This window comes from Triticum aestivum, chromosome 2D, assembly GCF_018294505.1.
Source record: "Triticum aestivum cultivar Chinese Spring chromosome 2D, IWGSC CS RefSeq v2.1, whole genome shotgun sequence".
In the NCBI taxonomy this organism is placed as follows: Eukaryota; Viridiplantae; Streptophyta; class Magnoliopsida; order Poales; family Poaceae; genus Triticum; species Triticum aestivum.
This window is the reverse complement of record NC_057799.1, coordinates 154,472,400-154,497,786: the sequence shown is the minus strand read 5'-3', so window position 1 is coordinate 154,497,786 and position 25,387 is coordinate 154,472,400. Positions and strand designations below refer to the sequence as shown.

Sequence of the window (25,387 nt, the reverse complement as noted above, 5' to 3'; positions counted from 1 at the left end):
AATCTCCTTTTTAAAGATCAAATTATGATACCGGATGCCGTGGTGATTCGCAGAAGTTCATCAAGCCAAAAATACTCTAGTTCATGCATGAAATATATCTTACAAGCCCAGAAGTTGTGAAATGGTCTCTTTCATGACAGGAAGCTGGATACACAACTTGTTCTCAAGTCAAATATACCATGTAAACAGTCCAGTCCCATTTTCCATTCGATTTCGTTACTCGCGACACTTTTTTCAGACTAAATACAACACATGGTACATTTCAGTTGTTTCGATTTGGCTTCACCTAACAACAGAAGAGCTATCTTCTAGAGAACTTTGACAAAAGATACACAACAAAGAAGCATAACAGAGCAAATAGGACAACATGGACAATATGATTGGAGCCCTGCTGGATGATGCTTTTGTTCATCCTTCGCATGTTATTCTTCACTCCAGCCTGAGCTTTCGTAAGGGTCAGTTGCTGTTCATAAACAGAGGGTAACAAAAAATCAGTGCACAGCACACATATATTTATTAGTAGTGTAGATAAAATGGATCTTCTTGGTCATATATACACAGTAATTGACTCAGCAGACATAGATGTACATCTAAAAATGGTATATAAATGGTAGGAAAGCACAAGTGCACATGGAAAACAATAAACATGTTATAAACATTCAGGAAAAAACATAAATAACCAAGGATTCCACAAAAGAATCATGATAGAACAGCAACAATACCAGTTGGTTGAGGAAATCATTCTGGAACTTGGCCTCGGAGTTTATCTCTTGGGCGACCTGGAAAAGCGACCACGTCAAACAACAAATAAGTTTCTGAAATGTGAAGAAAAGACCAGCATCAACAGCTTAAGTAGAACAAATAATTGATCAGAACATGGCAGTTCTCTATCATCAAAGTACTAAATTCATTGCTTGTTAAAAGTTGAAATTGTATAAATTAAAAACCTAGACGTAATATCATCTCAATGCTTGCAAGATTAATTTTACGGGAACAAAAGTAGCAGTAATGATGTCAACCAGCCATCAACAAATTCACACCAACTCATAAGACTGTTTATAGGCCTAAAATCAGAAAACCAATGGAGTTAATTCCATGCGAAGGTTAACACGTGGCAGTATATCAGAGAAGGTATGGATCAATGAGCATCACACAAGAAGTTAACCATAAACAATAATAATGGACTAGGGAGGTGACGATGAGAAACAAAGAAGTAGATATGGGTCTGTTTGGTTTGCTGCCAACACTAGCCCTGCCAAAAATTGGCTACCTATTAAACTTTGGTTGCCAATGGGTGCACCCCTTCATCTCACAGATTTTTGCCAAATAGTTGGCCAAATGAGGGTGAGGAATTCCTTGGCCAAAAAAATTGGCAAGACAACATTTGGTAAGGCTAGTGCGGGCATCAACCAAACACACCCATAATAAGACAGATGGAATGCCGCAAAGAAAGGTATGACGTGTATGAAGGCGGTGTCTAGAGCATGTACAATGCTAAGCGCTTATATAGACGCTTAGGGAGGAAAAATAAAAAACAGAAAATCTAAGCGCTCACTCTTCCAATGGTAGGCACTAACAAGAGGCGCTAAATTCGGATCTAATACAAGGCCCAGCACTATCGTCCGTGAAAGAAAAAGGTAAGCCCTCGAAGCATCGTTTGGCGTCTACGCGGCGCCCGACGCCAGGAATTGACGAGCGAACCGTCGATTGGCCAGGAAGTATTTCCTAGCGCCCCCTCTTAGCGTCTCCCATTGGAGATGCCCTTAAGATGTACTGGGCCCATGATGACTGAGCAAGAGACTTAAAGTGGGTATGAACTTAATTAAACGAGGTTATACATTGCATTTCCATACAACCCAAATCCATTAACATCAGACCAACTATGGAATTTCTTGCCGTGAGACTGATATAAACAAAATTTGGTACCAATTCCTCACTAAGTAAATAAACTACTTACATGTGGCGTCGACTCATACAATCAATCTCCCGTATTAACCTGAGATGGTTCTAATCTAATTTACATCTACTCCGAGTTCATCTTGGTTTAAAGACAATAAAATCATCTTAAACGAACTCTTACAGGCCGCACAGCCACCAAAAATTAAATCATGGATGGAATTACGGTAAAAAAATAAATTGAGAACGAAGTATGTCTTGGAACGTCACATAAAACATCTGCAGCGCATGCTTAACCGCACACACAACATAAGTTTCTAACGTCAAAATTGCGGCAATTAGTAAGACCTCAACTGAGCATACCTAACAGAAATCATGAACCAGCTTTAGAACAAAGGAGACAAGGAGATGGAAGTCTTACGCCTTTCAACATGCGAACCCTCGAGTGCAGCCCATCGATCTCCTCGTCAAGATCGCCATGCACCGGGTCGATCCGCAGCTGGATCTCGTCCGAGCTCGGCGCGTTCCTGCGATCCCCGAAGGAGCCCCCAAATTCGTCAAGGGCTCTGAACTAATTTCGCGGGAGAAATAGATCGATTCGAACAGCAGAGGGTGCGAATTGGGCCAAATGATATCGGGGATCGGACGGGGCGTACCTGGATCGAAGCGGCCCGGAGCCGTACATCGGGTTGGCCATCCCGCGCGTAGGCGGAGCAGGAGACGTCCGGCTCGTTCGCACGTGAGTTCAGTCGGGCCTAGTCTGGATTCAGGAGGGATGGGGCGGTGGCGCACGGGAGGGATGGGGCGGTGGCGCACGGGAGGTACGGGGAGGAGAACGGCGACGGCACGGCGGGTGGAGAACGGAGGGGAGGGTGGGAGAGATGACGCTGCGGCGGACAGGGGAGGGGATGAGATCAAGGGACGAGACAGCAGGCTGACGGGGTTGGAAAACGAGGTTAACCAGTTTTCTTCCGCGACACCTCATCGCGATTGTTTCAGCCGCTTGATCCGCTGCTGGGGACATCTGGAGCGTCCAATGAGGGGTAGTGCTATTCCATGGTTTAGCCACAACTTTCCTCCGTTTTCCTTTCATCTTCCGTAGAAGAAAAACGCGTGTTACTACTCTATGTTACAATCTCAATAGTGGGTAGTAACATAAGTATGGTAACATGCAAAGCTTCATTTATTACGTTATAGACTCATATTGCATTGGGACATGTGATGTTACAGTAACTAGCTAAGTTACTAGTACTACATCTCTCCTCATTAACTCATTGCCACATAAGCAAAATTGCTGAGTTGGACTCGATGTTACCACCGAAGTTACTCCCACTGTGGCTAGTCTAATGACAAGTGGACGCACGCCTCGCCGCCAATGAAAACATCATGTCCTATCGAAAGTTGGATTTAATGAGATATGTTCAACGCCAAAGGGTCTACGAGTTTTTCATCGTCAGTGAAGATGGGGCAACGACGTTGATTGAAATAATCGTTCCTCGATTTTTCACTATGTTGATGTCCATTCTTGGCATGATGTGGACGAGTCAGAAGATAGTAGTGTTGGTGTCATGCAGAATGATAGCGTTATAATGTGCTTTTTGTTCTCCAATCTTATCTCCGTTCGATGAAGCTCAGACAGATACGACTCTGTCGGGGAACTTATGAGATTTGTCTTCCTCTCCTTGTTCTGGTCAAAGTAAGGATTATCTTATGCCCCTTCTTGGTGTCTGGGATGACGATATTCCACTTCGCATTTGTCGGCATCTTCTGGTTTACATCGATGACTTCCTGACTGCTGCATCTACAAGCTACTGGGTTGCAACAAGGTTGCTCCGGTGAGGTGGTGGCCTATTGGGAAAATGAGCTTTGCTCAAGCTGCACCCGTGGGTGCAGAGCGAAGACTACACAGGTTTTTTGAAGGACTTGCATGTGGATTCTTATTCATGTAATGAAACTCTTATAAGACTAGCTTATTTAATATATGGTCTTCGGCCTTTTAAAAATAATGCTTTGACCCATGATGGACATAGGGTATAACCGTCCTCCCAACTATTCGACCAATGCATAACTCCTCCGTACAACTTCTTGTCTGAAAATATGTACCTAGATTTTCTTGCCCATGTTTCCTTTGTGTTTTAGTATCCAAAATGTTTTCTTTGTGTTTTTACATCAAAATACTCCTTATTGCAAGATGATCATCATAATATCTTTTACAAGAGTATCAAGAATATCTACGGCTGGATCTCCATCCACCCCGCACACACCTTACTTCTAGCAAGTTTGGCTAAATCATATGCAATACAAGTAGTCTCTTTAGAGTGTGTTTGGTTGAGGAACCAAGTGGAACGGAATGGAATGGTTCCATTCCACTGGAACAGGTCCGTTCCATTCCTGTGTTTGGTACAAACAGAAAAGTGAAACGGGTCGGTTCCGTTCTTGTGTTTGGTTAGAGAGATGGAATGAAAAATGGAACCACATAAAATTCAAAATTTTGGCAGCATTTCATTTGTATTCCGAAGAAAAACAACATAACAGTATATATATTGACAAGAATCACACATATATGACATCAATCAAACACAAATTTCAACAGAAGGTACCAACTTCATCCATCACACCCAAAAGCAACCAAGTGCACTACATCTATACATGCCAAGTTATCATACTCAGTCATACAACAATATCGAAATATTGGCTTCTTTGCTGCGTCGTTCATGTGGCCAATAATAAGCCAGAGAAATAATGATTAACTACTAGTAGCTCTTTTCGAGCAATGAATTGAAATACATAGAAGAATATCATCACAGATAAAACAATATGTTGGTCGTATGTACTCCCAGCTCTTACCAATATGAGAGCTTATTTCTTCTAGAAGCTAAGCTAATTAATCAGCTAGTCTAATCACCCACTTAATAACAATTTACACCACATAGCTTTAGAGGGAGAAGCAGCCCATGCCAGAGCCGGAGTGGAGCGCCACGAACGGGAGCACGGCGTCGGGCGACGTCGCGGGCGCTGGAGCATACGCCTTGTCGGCGGCCCCTACGCCGCGCGTTGTATCTCCGGCGCGCGGACGGCCGGGGCAGGTTCTCCGGCACGACGTTCTCCAGCGAGTTGGCGTGCCACGGCGGGCACTGCCTCCAGTCACATTTTGACCATGATTTTAACTAATATAATTTATAAGTTATACGTAGCAAAAAAACATTGAAAACTACAATACGAAACCAAGAATATAATTTTTTGCGACATGCATTAACATTTTGCTAGTCAAATATGTGGATAAACTTTGACCCAAAAAATGATAATGACTAATTTTTCGACAAAGGGTGGATTTTATTAGCTCAACGGAGCATCAAGAGGATACAAACACAATGAGCACACACCCGGCCTCTTCATAGTTAGGATGCGCACAGCCAACACCAACACACACACACACACACAATAAACATGCCCACAAATAGCAAAGTCGTATAAGACCAAAGCTATGCAAGGTGACAATAAAAACAACCACAAAGCGAGCCAGATCCGCTATCGGCAAATTATAACAATGATCATATCCGCACCCACTATCTCATTGCACCACACGAACGATAATGTTCTCCAACAGCAACGCCTTTAGGAAGGGAGCGACACTCTAGTGTCGTCGTCACCGGATCCAACCAACGAAAGCCAGAATCTAGGTTTTCACCCTGAAGAACTAGCCGAGTGAAAGAACATGTGGTGCCCCCATGTTTGGTTTTGGTAATTGATGACAGTCTCTATGGACTAATGGTTGCCTTGAGTTATATTCGTAGGATTTGTCCATAGGCATTTCTTGAAGTCCATTTGTTGGTTCCAAGGAGTTTATGTGTTGACTAAGGTGCTATTCAAGGAATTATCCAAAGATGGTCATAGAGAAGACATGATACAAGGTTGATCAAGACTAAGTCAAAGAGTGAATCAAGTTGATCAACACACAAAGCATACAAGATGTACCGAGAGGGATCAAGTGATCCCATGGTATGTCTTATGCGGGGTTAGATATGTTGCCATGGGCTTGCGTCAAGAGGAAGATCTCATACAACCCATGAACGATGACATCAAGGTTGCGGTGCGCAAGTTCAAGTGGAGCATCACACTGAGATCATGCTTGAAGTTTGTCGTCCATTGTGGTGACAATGGACTTGTGAAGATGTGCCGAAGAGTGACTCACCCATAGTGTAGTATGGGGAAGCAATCAAGTAGTCTTCATCGAGCCAACGCAATCAAGAAAGGTGGTCCAACTTGAGGAAGTCAAGATCATCATCATCTAGCTCAAGTGGACTTTGTGCAAGGCAAAGGTTTGCCCTTGATAAATTTTCTATTTTACCGGTCTCATGGTGGTAGTTGTGAGACCGGGTTATAGGATCGATTGCCATACTATCAATGGGGGCACTCAAGTAAGTAGCTTGATCGTATCGTTCGTAGAGAGCTCAAACCATTGCATCCTTGCATCATCTTTCTCAGTTCTTTTTTGGTGTTTCTCTTTGTGAGTTTTAGAGCTTATGGTCATCTTCATGACAAGCTTGAGTTCATCGAAAACGGAGTTCATATGCATCTTCGATGATGTTTTCGACGTTGGAGTTTATGTCGGTTCCTTACTGATGGAGGTTTCACATCTCTATATCATAGGCATACCCCCCTGTCACTTCTTACTATAAGAGTTCGGAGCTCAATTCGGAGCTCATTTGCAAAAGTTATAGCAGTTCTGGATTTCCTGCTTCCATCTGTTTGCTTGGGCTATTTTGAAGCTCACTAGCGGTAGTACCGCCCTGGGTAGCGGTAGTACCGCTTGCATGGTACTTCCGCGGTTCCAGTGCCGCGGGTACTACCGCTTGTTTTCGAAGGAAATATGCCCTAGAGGCAATAAAAAAAGTTGTTATTTATATTTCCTTATATCATGATAAATGTTTATTATTCATGCTAGAATTTTATTAACCGAAAACTTGATACATGTGTGAATACATAGACAAAACACAGTGTCCCTAGTAAGCCTCTACTAGACTAGCTCGTTAATCAAAGATGGTTAAGTTTCCTAACCATAGACATGAGTTGTCATTTGATGAACGGGATCACATCATTAGGAGAATGATGTGATGGACAAGACCCATCCGTTAGCTTAGCATAATGATCATTAAGTTTTATTGCTATTGCTTTCTTCATGACTTATACATATTCCTTTGACTATGAGATTATGCAACTCCCGAATACCGGAGGAATACCTTATGTGCTACCAAACGTCACAACGTAACTGAGTGATTATAAAGATGCTCTACAGGTATCTCTGAAGGTGTTTGTTGGGTTGGCATAGATCGAGATTAGGATTTGTCACTCTGAGTATCGGAGAGGTATCTCTGGGACCTCTCGGTAATGCACATCATGATGAGCCTTGTAGGCAATGTGAATAATGAGTTAGTTGCGGGATGATGCATTACGGAATGAGTAAAGAGACTTGCCGGTAACGAGATTGAACTAGGTATGAAGATACCGACGATTGAATCTCAGGCAAGTAACATACCGATGACAAAGGGAATGACGTATGTTGTCATTACGGCTTGACCGATAAAGATCTTCGTAGAATATGTAGGAACCATTATGAGCATCCATGTTCCGCTATTGGTTATTGACCAGAGAGGTGTCTCGGTCATGTCTACATAGTTCTCGAACCTGTAGGGTCCGCACGCTTAACGTTCGATGACAATTTGTATTATATGAGTTATGTGATTTGGTGACCGAATGTTGTTCAGAGCCCCGGATGAGATCACAGACATGGCAAGGAGTCTCGAAATGGTCGAGAGGTAAAAATTGATATATTGGATGATAGTATTCAGACACCGGAAGTGTTTCAGAATGTATCGGGTACATACACTACAAAAAAAGACACATCCGTGACATTTTGGGCCGAACGAAATTTTGTTTGTCATACTTATGACACTTCTATGACAATAATTGTGACAAAACCCGGTATCATCATAGATGTGGTGGGGTCCTACTTCTATGACAAAAAATCATGACAGAAAATGGGCTTTTCGTCCTGGGCGGGCCGGAGACGCAGCTGCATGACATTCTTTCGGCCGTCCATGACGGCAAAAACCGTGGTAGAAGCGAGGGCGAGGAAAATATCGGGGTGTTCCCGGTCACGGTGGGTGGTTGGGGCCGAGCGATGCGCGTTTCTCTCGTACACGCATGCGCGTGGGTGCGAGGCGTTGGGCTCTAACTGAACCCGAGCGAGGCGTTGGCTCTAACTGAACCCGAGTGATTGCACTGCAGGCTACGCGTTACTGAACCCGAGCGATCGATTGATGGCTGTTAACTGAACCCGATCGAGCGATTCCTTCGCTACTGCTGCTAACTGAAGCCAATCGATGCTGCCTCTGGATGAAAAGTGAGCGTTGCTGGGGGGTTTGGATGAACAGTTCCCGGTGGGGGTGGATGAACAGGACCCCGTGGTGTTGCCTCTAGATGAACAGGACCCCGATCGATCGAGCCAGTTGGGGCTGGATGAACAGGACCCCGTGGAGGCAGGATGAACAGGACCACCCCGTGGAGGGCAGAATGAACAGTAGACGGTGGAGGGCTGGATGAACAGTAGCCCGTGGAGGGGTGGTTGAACAGGAGCCCGTGGAGAGGGCTGGTTGAACAGTAGCCGGTGGAGTAGCGCGTGGTGGAGGCTGGACGAACAGGAGCCCGTGGATGAACAGTCGCAGGTGGAGGCTGGAGGAGGTCGACAGTGGATGAACAGTAGCCCGTGGAGGCTGGAGGGGGTCGACGGTGGAGATGAACAGTGTCCCGTGGAGTCCCGTTTTGCGGTACGCCACACCCCTCCCGATGAATAGGACCCCCTTTTCGACCGTAGCGCTCCAACACAAGTCCGTTTCCTCCGTTTTGCGGTACGCCACACCCCTCCCGATCAACAGGACCCCTGTTTCGACCGTAGGAGGTCTGTTTCCTCTGTGTTGCGGTACGCCAGACCCCTCCCGATGAACAGGATCCCGTTTCAAACGTGGCCGGTCGAACACAAGGCCGTTTCCTCCGTTCTGCGGTACGCCAGGCCTCATTTCCATCGGCTGTTCCGTCCAAACCCTCCCGATGAACACGACGACGCATTTCGTTCTGACCCAGCCGGTTGGCTCCCCATGAACACGACGACGACGCTGTTTCTCCGTTCCGACCCAGCCATGTACACGAGCCCTGGCCGTACGTATGCGCGAGTAGGCGTTCGAGATCCTGCCCATATGTACGTACGTGGCCGTATTTTCTTTCTTGCACACTGGCCGATGTACGTACGTGTACATGCTACGTGCGCGCCTCTACTACGACACGTGCGCGCCTCTACATCGACCAGTATGTACGTACACGTTCGCGACCAGAATGACAATGCTACGTATGCTTCGACCAGGTGGGTCCCGACTGTCAGGCACTTCCTTGCCTGCGAAGATGTAGCTGGTGGGTCCCAGCAGTCAGGGGGCGAATCGTTTTTTTTTGCCCGGACGCACTTCCTTGCGTGCGAAGATGTAACTGGTGGGTCCCCGCAGTCAGGGGAAACTTTTTTTCGCGAAATACAGTGGCCCGTCCGGTGGGTCCCCGCTGTCAGGTGGAGGAATAATTATTTTGCGCGTAATAAGGAGGCACTTCCTTGCTGCGGCTGTGGACCCAGCTGTCAGCCTCTCCATGTACAGTCCACGTCCGATGGAAGCCGTTCCTTGACCACGTTGACCACGCCGCGCCGAGAGCACTAGGGCGGTGGACGACGGCGAGGCCTAGGAAGGGGATAACGCGGAGCCGGGGAAGGCGCGACAGTGGAAGCCCGCGTGGAGAGGAGTACGAGGGTTCACTGGTTCGGCTGCGGTGTGAGGCTGCCGTCGCCGCAGGGCCCGGCCAGCGGTGGGAATAGTAGGGGGCGGTGAGTTCTCCGCGGCAGCACAGCCGGCCACGGGAGGTAGGAGCATGCGGCACGACCGGCGCTGCTTTGGGCGGCTGGAGGAACAAGACCAGAGGTTGAAGAAGCACTACGGCCGTTGGATGGACATCATACGGTCACTGGAGCTAGAATCGTGCATATTGACTAAGTTGACAAAGCCCTCCATCCCCGTCAACTTAGTAGGCCCACAAGTCAGCCTGCCACTATACTGGGTCCCAGCTAGCAAGGGGAGTATTCATTTTTTGTGCGTAATAAGGACGCACTTCATTGCGTGCGAAGATATAGCTGGTGGGTCCGAGCTGTCAGCGGCGGTAACGTTTTTTTCGCGAAATACAGAGGCCCTTTCTGTGGGTCCCAGATGTCAGGTGGAGCAATTATTATTTTGCGCGTAATAAGGAGGCATTTCCTTGCATGCGGCCGTGGACCCAGTTGTCAGCCTCTCCACGTACAGTCCACTTCAGATGCATGTCGGTCGTTGACCAGGCCGCGCCGGGAGCACCAGGGCGGTGGACGACGGCGAAGCCTAGGAAGGGAACGACACGGAGGCAGGGAAGACTCGGCAGTTGTTTTCCACGCGGAGGGGAGTACGACTATATGAGGGTTTACTGGTTCTTCTGCCGTCGCCGGAGAATAACAACAGGTGTGGGTGAGTAGAGGGATGGCTAGGCCAGCGATGGGAGTACGGTGGGGCGGTGAAGCCCGCGCGGCGGCACAGCTGGCCGCGGGGAGGAGGGAGCAGGCAGTCCCGCCGGCGCTTGTTTGAGCGGCTGGAGCAGGAAGAGCAGAGATTGAAGAAGCACGACGGCCGTTGGATGGACATCCAACAGTCACTGCTTGTGCGTCAACCTTTTTTTAGGAAAGCCTCAAATCTGTAGAAAACAGCATACAACCCATCTGCCATTATTTCTAATAATTTACAGTCCATTTGCTAATTCTGAAGGTTTTTTTGGAGCCCATATTCTTTTTGTTAGCATTACAGCCCATATTATGGCCATAGTTAATTTTTTTTATGAAATGTTGCATATTTCGGTGCGGATCGAACTGTTTTTAATCCCGAAATTTCGAGTCACATTCAAACTGATTTTAAAAATAAATGTATATCAATATAAAATCCAACAAATTGTCCACGCATAAAAATTAATGCAATTTAAAATCTTGAAATGAAAAAAAGAAATTTGAAAGTAATTGCCGGTTTGATGTGTTTTAAAATGTACAACCCATTTCTCATTACTGATAGGCCATTTTCTCGTCCAGCTGAATGAAGCTCTCCTCGTCTTGAAAGATTTGCAGCCCAATAGGGCTGACAAAGCGACTTACTTGGCAAATCACAAAAAAACTGGGCTAGCCATTTTCAGAAAGAAAAAAAACTACTGGGCTGGTCTGTGGTAAACATAAAAGAGAAGGCTGTCTAGACATGCCAGAGTGCCCCGCACAGCCCAGTTGACACCCTGCTTCCGTCTCAAAAACAAATTAGATAAATGCCACAACAAATATGGCGATTCATAAAAATGCCACTGCAATTTCCAAACTTTGAAAAATACCACTGCAATTTTTGCAAACTTTGGAAAACGCCACTGCAATTTGCAAACTTTGAAAAACGCCACTCCAGACTTCGAAAAATGCCACTAGGGATGGCATGAAATGGCATTTTTCAAAGTTTGGAAATTGCAATGGCATTTCTTAGAAACACCAGATTTGGAGTGGCATTTATCAAATTAACCCAAAACAAAAATAACTGGGCGAGCTGCTGGGTCCCTGATGTCAGCCGCTTATTGTGCAACTCTCTCGTTTATTGACTACGTTGACAATGGCATGGGACCCAGATGCCAGAAATCCATTACAAGGAGCCATTTTTTTATTGGATTGAAATAAGGAGGCACTTTGCTTGTGTACTGCCATGACCTTGGCGGGTCCCTGCTGTCATCCTCTCCACGTACAATCATCTCCTGGTTGTGTACGCGTCAACTTGGTAGGCCCACAAGTCAGCCTCTAAACCCGTGGAGGACAAATACAACCCATTTAAAAAATAACAGCCCATTCCATATGTTCAAACAGAAAGTTCAACATTCAGAGCAAAGTAACAGGTCTGATCCACATATAGAGTACTGAACTTCCACGTTGACAACCACCATAGCCAAGTTAACTATCTACTTCCACTAATACTCTAGTAGCGTGCAAGTACTAACTTACTCTTAGCAAACTAGACGATGCCGGCCGCCATCTGTGGTACACGCTAAACGCCGGCACCGGCATCCTCCGCCTCGCCTCGGACTTGCCAGAGGTGCGATAGGGCGCGTTGCTCACTTGACGAGCTGGTAGTAAAAATTGGCGTCGCGAACGCGTGCGTGCCCGACAGCCTCCAGGGCTATTAGCCGGGCGCCGGCCTCAACGTAGTCGGCCCACGTGCGGGCGCTCTGCTCGCGACTCAGAGCGTCCGTGCGCTGCTGCTCCATGTCCCGCTGGCGGCGCAAATCGGCGATACGCTGCTCATCCGCCAAGCGGTCGCGCTCGAACAACTCCTGCTCCTCCGCCAGGCGGTCGCGCTCCAACAAGTCCTCGATCTCCGCATTGCCATCTAAAGACCGATAGAATGCCTCCTCCCTCCGTCTGCCTTCCGGTGAAAAACCGAACACAAGTTCCGGCGGTGACCGCCTCCGGCCGCGCCTATCGCGGACGGGCGGGGGCATGGCGGACGTGGCGAGAGTGAGGATAAGTGGCGAGCAACGTCGGGCCGGTGGGGGCTTATGAGGATAGGGCGAGTTGGGTCACTGTGCCACCATAGAAGGCCGAGAAACAGTACTTATAAGCGGAAGGTAGCGCGACGGTCATCGGAATTCAATGCATAATGAAGCAGGCATGGCTTAGCGCGCCAGCTTGCCGTGGAAAACTAGAGAAACTGAAATTCTGACTGTGCCGTCCCGTCCCGTCCGTGCTGGGTCGCACGCCGGCCTTATGGTCAAATGAGTGCACTCGAATCATCTCCCTCCTTGTCAATAATGATTCCACGGATTTAAAAGGCCCGCAACAATTAAAGCGCATATTTTTCGCATCAGTTAGCTGCCTTAATTACGGCCGGCTGCATTGGGCACTCAAAATCGCTCGCAACCAGTACGTGGAGCAGCATGCAACGAGTCGCAGCCGGGGGCATTAATTGATGAACTTTAGCTGGGAGATAAGGCATTTGCGAACGTTTTTGCTAGCAGTTTCTTCAGATTCGCATGGCATTTTCTTCAGAGCAGCTTGTCAGTTTCTTCAGAGGTAGGCATTTCTATTCAAAAAACTGCCACTTCGGATCTTGCGTCGCAACTAAAACAGCCAGGAGCGCATTAGTAGGCTAGCTAGTGATCGATCGGTAACTTGTAAACACTGAGCGAACAGATATAAGGAACCGTTAATGCATCTCAATGATTCACAGATCATATACAAATATGTAGCTCCAAAAGCAAAGATCAGCCACAACTAAAACCAACTAGTACGATTCCCATACATAAGATCAACATGTTAATGCATCTCAATGATTCACAGATCATATACAAATATGTAGCTCCAAAAGCAAAGATCTAGAAAAAACATATGTTCTTCCTACTAACATGGATGCTTCTCTTGACCAACATTCAGTACAGACTGAATGACAAATTTGTTTGTGAAGTCTACAATTCCTCTTGCAAACGTAAGTGGTTTCACCAACAGCTGGAACCATGAGAATGAACCACACATGATGGAGGAACATCCACTGCAATATGATTTGGTCTTCTCTTGATCACACGGCGAGACTATTTTCGGAATACAAACTTTAACTTAGGCAAAATGATGCCCATTGTATAATCAGACCAAAGCAATGAAGCACCTAGTGTTGGCCAATAAATAGTATAGTACTACTTTTCTGCAGTCCATGAAGTGACTATCCAATCTTTCTGTGTCTATTTTCAAATGGCACTGCATGCAGTGACTATACTATTCTCTTATGCAGTTCAACCAAAATTGCGGTCACTTTGTGTGTTCGCTAAATAGCAACGGGCAGACATCTCTGTCTGCGCAAATATCAAGCAACTAGTAAACATGTACCCCACCTTGTATTTTCGGTTTAAACATGTCTCTTCCGCTTAGATCTGTCATGTTTTGCACTGGACAATTTGATACAGTCATGTTTTGCCCTGGACAATTTCATACTGAATTGATTTGCTTGTTCAGAGCAGAAATATAGCGCCTATTCTTCATCAGACCAAGGATATCCATGTTCGCAGTGATGGAAGAGGTGAAATCGATACAACCGAAATTGAGCATCCAGTCATTGAATCATGTCCTGCACCTCCAATGTAGGTCCACCCTGCCAATAAATTCACATACAAACCACTAGTATTACTATCTAATGACAGTACAAAAAGAGTAGCAAGATAGTAGCAAACCATGTACCTTCTTAATGAACAGCTCATAGTGCCACCAATTGGATATAAGGTTTGGGAGAAAACATGCTCCTAATGTTGAACCAGTTGGACTTTTTGTGTAGTTCCACTAAACTCGAGCATCCCTGTTTGCATAGATATTGAAAGTGTGATTACTATAAAAGTGGCACTAGTTGAAGCATAGACTCACAAATATAAGCATTCCAATTTCTTAATGGGAAAAGGTAGCAAGACTATTTCTAACCACCTTTTTGAAGGAATAAATAAGGCAACAGAGGCTAATGTCAGAAAGGCATATATAGTTCTTTCTGAAAGAATGATCGATTCCTGACCTTTCCTCTTCTTTTAAGCATATTTTGTGCAGTTCAACTAAAATAAAACTACATCACCGCCTTGACAATTCAGTGACACTGTACAAAAGGAAATGACTTAACATTACATCATGATGTCAGGTATGTAGTCAACAGGCATTAGAGACAAACGTACAGACCTCCTCCGATAACATAATGAACATTAATTTTAACAAAGGTGTGACTAGCTTTACCGGGATAATTTGAGTGAACTCTACACCCTCTGTTCCTTAATATAAGAGGTTTTTGCAGTTCAGTTTAAAGTACCCAAACGTCTACTAGTATTTAGAAAAACAGGTAGTAGTTTTCTTGAGCACATATCTGGGAAAGCTTGCCACCCTTTATTTATGTCCATACGCTAATGCAACACCATTCGAAATTTCGAATACTACAAATATACACTAATCCAGTGCTAGTGCAACAGTAGAGTAGTTATTTTATTACAGGGTACAGTATAATGGTTTTACTGAACATATTTCAATAAACTCTGGCACTGGAAGATTTCTATAAGAATTAACAATACAAAATGTAAAGGTAACACGTTTCAGCATTGGTATACTAGCTGTGCATGAGCATTAAACCAAATACAAAATTCTGAAGGTAACTAGCATTATTAACTAATGACAGTATAAAAAAATTGCAAACCATGTACCTCCAAGGTAAATATCATTTTGAACTCGGGGGACCTTAAAAATTGCTATCCCAATCTTGATAATCGATCAAACATAAAAACTTGATCGAACGAATCAAGAGAACAACCGGAGGAGGAGGTGCCCACTCTTAACCTTTCCTCTTGTCTTCATAATTTTTTGTGCAGTTTAACCAAAATAAAATGACATCAGCGCCTTGGCATTTTGGTGACACTGTACAAAAAAATTAACTTATCTCATGAAAGTGAGGTATGTAATCTATAAGCATTAACAGTGCAAAAATCTAAAGGTAGTAACAAGTTTCATCGTTGGTATACTGGTTGTGCAACATCATTAGAATGCCTTAGTTGAAAAATCTTTAATACATCCACAATCAACAGCTAACCCTGAAATAATCCAGTGACATTAAATGGCATTGCTTAAATTTATCGGTGGCATTAGACTGAGTGCGGCATTAGTTAAATGTGGCATCACTTTAGCAGTAGCATTCCTTGACTTGACTGTTGGCGTTATACTAACAGCAAAAAAGTTAGACTAAGAGCATGTGAGGCCCATTCGGACAGTGGGCGCACCAGTACGATGTACCTCCACGGACGCATAGAGTGGTGAGGGAGGTATGGTTGCCCAGAGCAACAAATATCCAGGCAGCATATGTGGATTACGTCCCATTTTTGTTATGTTTAGCCACCTTTTTCCTATGTGAGGACAACAAACCGATCGACCTGGTCATTCTCTATTGCGTTGTCATGCCTTTCTACCCTTCTTCAACCAAGAGACACGAGACTCGTTCCTTAGCTACTGATTTTCCCCTTCTCAACCTAGATGCGGGTTCGATGCCTACTCTCTTGGACAGTACAGTCTCCCTTCCTTTCCTTATTCAACCCAGACATGGATTAGTCTGCATGAAGTAGGGTTTCCTTTAATAGTGCAAATTAAGGTTTTCGTCTGCGTGACCAGCAGAGCAGAGGATAGCAAATTGGGAAGATGGTGGAGTGGAAAAAGATCCACATGCAGCGACATGGCAGATGGGGCAATAGAACAAGGGTATGGTTCGAAAAGAGGTAGCATACCTGAGGGTCGGCGGGAAGTGGCTTCGCTCGTGGTCATCGTCCTCCACACGCACTACGACAGCGAGCTTGGGGACGGAGACCATCCCGCGAGGGCACTAGGTCTGAGAGGACGACCTTGTCGTCAGTGCGTGACCTCGCTCGCCGACGATGAGTGCGTCAACACTGCACGTCCTTTTCTTTCCCGGCAGATCTGTGACCACCGGTGAGGAGGGAGAGAGAGGCCGTCTTTTTTAGATCTGGAGAGAGGGTGATAGTGTGAGAAGCAAGTGGGCAGCCCTTAGCAAGAAAGCTCTGAAGCTCCAGCCTATATATCTTTTTTATACTACTACTACTAGAGGTGGAGTAGTGGTAGAGTAGTTTATATTTTCTCTGCAAACAGTACCAGTTAGTCGTGCTTCAAAACTGAACGGCACGCCATTAAAAAAATAAAGTCGAGAAATAATGCGGCACCTCGGGCCAACGCGGCCAGATCGCATTTTGCACGAGAAATTACACATGATGTTTCGTTGACATGTGGTCCCGTTCCAACATGTCAGTGAGACGACGGCGAGTCCTTTTGTACAATTTCCGAAAGGACGTGTAGGCCGGGGCGCCTCTTCGTGTACCGTGGCAAATTGGCAACCGTCCACCGACTCTTCGCCTTTCCCTCTCGATTTGGAACTGCTGTCGCACGCTCTTCCTCCCTCCTCCATTTGCCTTCACCCTTCCTTCTGCCGTTGTTCGATCGTCTTCTCCATGGAGGGAACAAGCCGGAAACGACCCCGTTATTCTTGCCCCGATCTGAAAGATGACATGGCGGGGGAACTCATTGATCGGTGCGACGTCATCACCTCGGCTAGCATGGCAGGTTCGTTCAAGCCCATTCTCGACTCAACTAATAACATCATTACAAGGAACCCAAGGGTCCAGGAGCGGTTTGATCTCCCTTATCTTCTTCGTTATAAGCCTGTTCGCATGGGCGCGGACGACGGAGGCCTCGCCTTGTGCAAGTTGATGCCGCTTGATAATGATACGTGTGATGTCAAGATGCCATCGCTTAAGGGTAAGTCCTGGGCTGGCACAAATGGAGATTGGGTTGTTTATATTGGGTACAATTGCGAGTGGGAACTTGTGAATGTGTACACTCGTCAGCGGATTCCACTTCCAAAAATCTCCGAGTGCCCTGAGGTTGAGCACACAGATGATCTACGTACGTTCAAATACGATCATGGTGACTGTCGTCTACTGAAGATAGCAATTTGTCGAGTTCCCAACCGCTCTTGGAATTACAAGAACTATCAAGTTGTTGCTATCTTCGACAAGCTTGTTGCCGTCCTTCGTGGTTCGACTGGATGGATATTGCTCAAAAATCAGTTTCTATACACGGATGTGTACTGTGATGCAATTGAATACGAGGATCTTGTGTTTGCTGCCACCACTCGTGGCACTGTTTTTGCATGGGATCCTCGTAGTTTCGGTACGTTTGTCTTCCACCGTAATTATAATTGTTTCATCCACATGCATGCGGGTTAGCAAGTTTCCCTTTACTAATTAACCTTCTTCTTGTGTTTCCAAGGTCCTGTGAACATTCCACCACCTATACTTGAAAAAATTTATAAGCAAGGGGGAGATGACGATGGTGATGATCACGAGCATGAGGAGGAGCAGAACTTATATACTCAGTGGCGCCTGGCAACTAATTCCGATGGATCACCTCTTCTTGTCTGTATACAGTGCACTCAGACTATTACTACTGAGGAAGCAGGTGTTGTCTCCCATGGTCACCCTCTCCTGACCTATTCCAACACCCGTTGCATGGTATTCAGGATGGATACTAGTGTGCTAGCGCAAACACCTTCTCCTTGGTTCAGTATTGATAGTCTTGGAACAAACTCGCTCTTCCTTGGACCAAACTATCCAATGATGGTGAAAGGCGATCCAGCTGCTGTTGACACAACGTTACTACCATTTATGAGAAGCAACTGTATCTATACCTCAAACATTTCAGTGGTTCCCTACCCTGGTCCTGATATATGCCGCTTCAGCCTGGATGATCAGTCCTGCGTTGCTCTCGATATTGACAATAGCTGGCCCTTCCCAGAGCACCTATGGTTCAAAGCAAGCGTTTCCAACGCTGAGGATTGGTTGAGTTGAAGTTCATTTCATTGCTTGTTATATGTTGTGTGATGAAAACTTTAGTATTTTCTAGAATGTTTTGTTGAAAATAATCTATAATCCAACATGTATCCTCGTTGTCGTTGTGTGTTGATGACTTGTTGTATTTAATGAATGGTACATTTCAGTTGCGAATGCATGTCATAGACTCAATTTATGAATGGTTTTCGAGTCACTTCTTGGAGTGTGAGTACCGTAGTAGTATAGCCAGCATCCGGTTAGTATATGAATTTGCCACATCACATAGAGCCAACCTAATATTGGAGTATGCTAGCCCTCCACCGGCGCGCCGCTTCAAATGGTGGAGGAAGTGAGAGGTCGCGTCACCTTGTGTCCAGATCTGAGATGCCACGTGTACCAGATGAATGACTCCAAGTTCGACCACCGTGATGTTAGGTGCGAGCCCAGGAACACTGTTGGAGAGACCCCCCTCATAATTTTCCTACATTGGCCATTTGATTCATAGGATAGAATGCTATAGGATTTTTTCCCTATGTAATCATCTTTTAATTGGCAATCTAGCATCCACTCCAACTTTTGTTTCACTTCCTTTGTTCCTACGAAGAGAGTACTTGCTCTAAATGATGTGCCACTGCAAGAGCCGCCTATATTTATTAACCATGCTCTAAAAAGGTGGACCAGCTTTGGCTATAGTAGTACTGTACTAGGTTAGTAGGTGACCTTGCGCTTGGCTCTTCTCCTCTTCCGGAAGTCGAACAATAATGACGGTACTACAGTTGTACTTCTGGCAATCTGACACCAAATGAACTGCTGCACGTCCACCGCTTGTAAGCAAAAGTTTCTCCTCGTGCTGCGAGCCACCGCGCACGCGTTGGCGAGGGAGAAGGCATAGTAAGCAAGCTTCTCGTCGTTCTGCGAGTTGACGGGACACATCAAAGTTATTTATTAGTACTCTCTTCAAAAAGGGCCGACCATGTCCATGGCTACCATCCCGTGCTCTGTCATTGAGTACATGCACTATTCACGTGCCATCGAGGAGAAAAAAAAATTGCGTAGTACTAGGTGCCATCGAAGTGCATGACTCACTTACGCACTACATATCTCCATTTTCTTGCATGACACGCTACCTTGATGCTAGATTTCCCGCGTGTCATGGAGGCATATAGTATGATTTTGTAAAATGGAGGCATATAGATGTCCCGCGTGTTGGCAAAAGGGTGAACAAAGCTCATGTCTTAAACGAAAGAGTGGAAGAACATAGATTCCCGACGACCGAGAAGGAGCAAGAAACCTCGGGGTGGAGCGTCTGCACTCATAATATTTTATATTATTCAGCGATATAAAATCAAGCAAATCTCTCCACGTTCGTATACCATTCTATAGTATGAGAATAACTTTGAACGTAAGCCATTGATTCACTCTATCCAATGTTCATTGACATGGCTCTTGGAGTAAACTTGCTCTTGGAGTAAACTCGCTCTTCCTTGGACAAAACTATCCAATGATGGTGAAAGCCGATCCAGCTGTTGTTGACACAATGTTACTACCATTTATGAGAAGCAACTGTATCTATACGTCGGACATTTCGGTGGTTACCTACCCTGGTCGTGATATAGTAGGCCGCTTCAGCCTAGATGATCAGTCCTGCGTTGGCCTCGAGATTTACAATAGCTGGCCCTTCCCAGAGAATCACTTGTGGTTAAAAGCAAGCATTTCCAACGCCGAGGATTGGTTGAGTTGAAGTTCATTTCATTGCTTGTTATTTGTTGTGTGATGAAAACTTTAGTATTTATAATCTATCCTCGTTGTTGTTGTGGGTTTATGACCTGTTGTATGTAATAAAATGATATGCCTGTGATAAACTTACTAAATTTATGAATACTATCGAGTCGCTTCTCTGAGTGGGTGCTGCGACGAGGCAAAAAAATATTTTCCGAATACATAATTGTATGTGCATTGCAACAGGTTATCGGATGAGGCCAATCAACAATAGTACACTATTTGTACTAGCTTCACATGCTGCACTATCTCTACGTCTACGTACGTAATACAACAATTTTTAAACTTGAGACCAACACTTTTTAAGCTAGCACAGACTCCAGGAAATTTGGCCACAGTGTGAGGTGGGCCATATGTTAATGTGTTCGCTGTACGTAACCAGCACCTCGAATCCTCGATACTACTACTATAAGTAGTACTAGGAGTAGTAGGGTGGCATGGGCCAGAACAAGCATTCACGTCCAGGAGTACGGCACACACCACCAGCACGACTTCCATCTGACACCATATTTCTTGGAGTCCGTGCTACAGCAATCTCTTCAACCTAGTCGTTTCTCTAACTCAGCCATCGCGCGGCGGGCGAGGTGGGGGTTTGCCGATAGTCGGTTTCCTCAACTACGGTCCCACTTGTAAGGCCAACTCCAACGCACGACCCCAAACGGACCTCTGTTTTGCCCGGATTCTGTCCGTTTGGGTAGGGCAATGGGGTCGTGTCCGGGCCATTTCTCGGATGCGGTGGTCGTGCGCCGAACGCGCGACCGCATCCCGGCCGCGTACATTTTTCTTTACAAACACATATCTTTTTTTCATCATTGATTTTTTGGTACATGGAAATATATCACCAAAATTTTGACTAGAAAATCAAGACCAAAGAAAACAAGAACCACAAGAATACATTTTAGAAGATATCCAACTTCCATAACTGCTCCTGTAAGTTGGATTAGTGCCTTCTCGATGCATTCATTATTGATCTGCGGAGGCTTGATCTTGCGTGCTTCTTTCTTCTTCGAGTGTAAAGAAGTAGACGTGTCTAGCCTCTATTCTATCAACAAGTGCACTAGTCTCATCTCTAGCCTCTATGCTAGCTAAAAGTGCTAGAACATCTACTAAATTGTGCTCTATCAATATATCATTGTACTCTTCTTCCCAATACCAAAACTTGCATCCATTCTACACAATAAAAATTTAAGTTAGCACAACTAGTCTAATCCGAGAGCACAACCGAAGATTTGGTCGAGTTCTTCCTCCTTTTGCCGACACATGGGACATCCAGCATCCAGGTCGTGTCATGCAAGAAAATAGAGTGGTAGGTGAAGCCACGTGATGTGCATCTTGGGTTAAACTGTAAATAGAATCTTACTACTCTTGAGTAACTCCAAAAGCGGCCACCAAAGATCTTTATTGGATTTGTTTTTCATCACCAGCACGTCGAGGTGAAAGATGTGCAGGTTCAGTGGGCTCTCTTGCGTTTTCACTGACATGTGGGACCGCATATGAGCAAACAGACGATGGGCTCCGCGCGTCTGCTGGCTGGCTGAGAAGAGAGATAGAGGAGGGCCGAGCACGGACTCCAGGAAATTTGTTCTACGTACTTGATATAGTGGAGTAACCAGCACCTCGATATAGTGGGGTGGCATGGGCCATAACTAGCATTCATGTCTAGCAGTATGGCACACACCACCCACACGAGTCCCATCCGACACCAATTTTCTTGGAGTCCGTGCTAGCTACAGCCATCTCTTCTCCCTCCTGTTTTCTCAGCCATCGCGCGGTGGGCAGGGTGGGGGTTTGCCGATAGTCGGTTTGCTCAACTGCGGTCCCACTTGTAAGTGAAAATGCAACACAGCACGCATTCCCCCTTGAGCGGCGTGCTGGACAAACCATGTGGGGGTGCGACGCGAACACGACATGCTTTTCCTTTTGAACTTGTAACTTGTAAAATTTGGTTCTGCTCCATGGGGCAACCGATAGATAGAAATAACGATTTTCCCTAGAGTAATGAGAAGTTTGGTTCTGGCACGGTTCATGCATGGAGTACGTAGGAAAATTATGAAGTTGATGCGAAAGGTAAGATAATTACTAGTAGTACCATATACTACTACATGGATTTGACGGAAAGATAAAGATACATACGGATCCATCAACGACATCCTCACGCCCTAGTGCACCGGGTCACCAACCGACGTGTGAGGAGCAGTGGCGTTGGCGGCAAGCTCAACGTGCTTCTAAACAATGCCGTCCAAGGTTGCCCTGCGGTCCAAGAAGGCCAGCGTCCTATCGTCCTCCTCTTGCATGTAGTAGTCCTTGTGGACGATTTGCGCGTAGACGTGGGTGATTATGTCGATGGTGTCTTGCTGCGCCAGGCGCTGCGCGGCAAGCGCGACCTCGAGGTGGACATTCTCCGGCGCGAGGGCGGGCAGTCGCAGGGCCACCAGTGCGTCGAAGAGGTTGTCACCATAGAGGCTATTGAGGGTGGCAGGCATCGCAGAGCCTGGGCGCGTGGGCTGGAGGCGTACGTCAAGGTCGTCCGTGAGCTTCTTGACGACGGTGAACTTGTCGAGGAAGCCGACGAGGACCTCATCGAACAAGGAGACGAAGCTGTCGTATAAGCGGCCCCTCGCCCTGGCGGCCTCAAGCACTACCTGGAGACATTCCTCAGTGTCAGGATGCAGGCCGGCGTCGTGGACCATCTGGCACAGCCGGCTGATGCTCGCGCTCATCGCCTCCATGGGTCTAGCTTCTAGTCAACAGACCTTGTGATTGGAGTGATCACTCTTGCCCTTAGGTGCGTAGGTGCGTAGGATTTCGTAGATTGGACTGGCGGGAGCCTTTATATGAGAAGTGCAGACTGCGTTGAATTCACGTGCGTGTTGGCCATCTACTCCTCGCCCCTCTACTGCACCTGCCTTTGGCTGTATGACAGGTTGGCCAGCCACCCGTTGGACCCACGTGTCATACACCCAAAGGCAGGTGCAGTAAGTCAATGAAGCTGTGTCCCCCTCCATGCCCGTGCATGCTTTCAATGACTTGAGACTACCAAACATCACATGCGGTGGTTAGTTCATTGCATGTAATCCTATTAAGTAGCAAAAAGCCATTAAGTTACCTCGCCGATAGGAATAAAACAATACACCATGAATTTATTTACAGAGGGAGTATAGCCAGCATCCGGTTAGTATATGAAGTTGCCACATCACATAGAGACAACCTAATATTGGAGTATGCTAGCCCTCCACCGGCACGCCGCTTCAAATGGCGGAGGAAGTGAGAGGTCGCGTCACCTTGTGTCCAAATCTGAGATGCCACGTGTACCAGATGAATGACTCCAAGTTCGACCACCGTGATGCTAGGTGCGAGCCAAGGAACACTGATGGAGAGACCCCCTCATAATTTTCCTACATTGGTCGTTTGATTCATAGGATAGAATGCTATAGGATTTTTTTCCTACGTAATCATGTTTTAATTGGCAATCTAGCATCCACTCCAACTTTTGTTTCACTTCCTTTGTTCCTACAAAGAGAGTACTTGCTCTAAATGATGTGCCGCTGCAAGAGCCGCCTATATTAATTAACCATGCTCTAAAAAGGTGGACCAGCTTTGGCTATAGTAGTACTGTACTAGGTTAGTAGGTGACCTTGCGCTTGGCTCTTCTCCTCTTCCGGAAGTCGAACAATAATTATCGTACTACAGTAATACTTTTGGTAATCTGACACCAAATAAACTGATGCACGTCCACCGCTTGTAAGCAAAAGTCTCTCCTCGTGCTGCGAGCCACCGTGCACGCGTTGGCGAGGGAGAAGGCGTAGTAAGCAAGCTTCTCGTCATTCTCTCATCGCTCTGTCATTGAGTACGTGCACTATTCACGTGCCATCGAGGAGAAAAAATATTGCGTAGTACTAGGTTCCATCGAAGTGCACGACTCACTTACGCACTGCATATCTCCATTTTCTTGCATGCAACGCCACCTTGATGCTAGATGTCCCGCGTGTCATGGAGGCATATAGTATGATTTTGTAAAATGGAGGCATATAGATGTCCCGCATGTCGGCAACAGGATGAACAAAGCTCATGTCTTAAACGAAAGAGTGGAAGAACATAGATTCCCGACGGCCGAGAAGGAGCTACAAACCTCGGGGTGGAGCGTGTGCACTCATAATATTTTATATTATTCAGCGATATAAAATCAACCAAATCTCTCCATGTTCCTATACCATTCTATAGAATGAGAATAACTTTGAACGTAAGCCATTGATCCACTCTATCCAATGGTCATAGTTGGAAAATCCAAACAAAACCAAGCATTGGATCAACTCTTTTTTCCAGATCAACTCTTTTAGCACTTAGATTGTTGCCGCCTGCCCACCTAGCCCACCTATATATCCGCTCACGTGTGATGACCACAGGAGCTATCCACTCAGATTGTATGTTAAAAAATAAAGGTCGATAACTAATGCGGCACCTCGGGCCAACGCAGCCAGATCGCATTTTGCACAAGAAATTTGAAGGAAATATGACCTAGAGGCAATAATAAAGTTATTATTTATTTCCTTATATCATGATAAATGTTTATTATTCATGCTAGAATTGTATTAACCGGAAACATGATACATGTGTGAATACATAGACAAACAGAGTGTCACTAGTATGCCTCTACTTGACTAGCTCGTTGATCAAAGATGGTTATGTTTCCTAGCCATAGACATGAGTTTTCATTTGATTAACGGGATCATATCATTAGGAGAATGATGTGATTGACTTGACCCATTCCGTTAGCTTAGCACACGATCGTTTAGTATTCTGCTATTGCTTTCTTCATGACTTATACATGTTCCTATGACTATGAGATTATGCAACTCCCGTTTACCGGAGGAACACTTTGTGTGCTACAAAACGTCACAACGTAACTGGGTGATTATAAAGGTGCTCTACAGGTGCTTCCAAAGGTACTTGTTGGGTTGGCGTATTTCGAGATTAGGATTTGTCACTCCGATTGTCGGAGAGGTATCTCTAGGCCCACTCAGTAATACACATCACTATAAGCCTTGCAAGCATTGTAACTAATGAGTTAGTTGCGGGATGATGTATTACGGAACGAGTAAAGAGACTTGCCGGTAACGAGATTGAACTAGGTATCGAGATACCGACGATCGAATCTTGGGCAAGTAACATACCGATGACAAAGGGA

The 25,387-nt window shown here is 45.8% G+C and overlaps 1 protein-coding gene across 1 annotated transcript; it reads right to left on the bottom strand.

Annotated features, from left to right (window-relative positions):
• Positions 1–60: 60 nt before the first annotated feature.
• Positions 61–2,833, bottom strand: LOC123052303 (bet1-like protein At4g14600). The gene is made up of 4 exons (XM_044475437.1): positions 2,553–2,833; positions 2,318–2,423; positions 723–779; positions 61–463 (listed from the first exon to the last, which is right to left on the bottom strand). Exons 1-4 carry the CDS (start codon positions 2,591–2,593, stop codon positions 302–304), a joined length of 366 nt encoding a protein of 121 aa, XP_044331372.1. The 5' UTR covers positions 2,594–2,833; the 3' UTR covers positions 61–301.
• Between the last annotated feature and the right edge of the window lie 22,554 nt (positions 2,834–25,387).

What these genes read in the sequence shown, in the direction of transcription:
- LOC123052303 (XM_044475437.1), bottom strand. Translation starts at nt 2,593, where the DNA reads ATGGCCAACCCGATGTACGGCTCCGGGCCGCTTCGATCCAG. An exon ending in GGGTTCGCATGTTGAAAGGC is followed by an intron (nt 780 to 2,317) that starts GTAAGACTTCCA and finishes TCGCTTTTCCAG; the next exon opens with GTCGCCCAAGAGATAAACTC. An exon ending in ATGATTTCCTCAACCAACTG is followed by an intron (nt 464 to 722) that starts GTATTGTTGCTG and finishes GTTTATGAACAG; the next exon opens with CAACTGACCCTTACGAAAGC.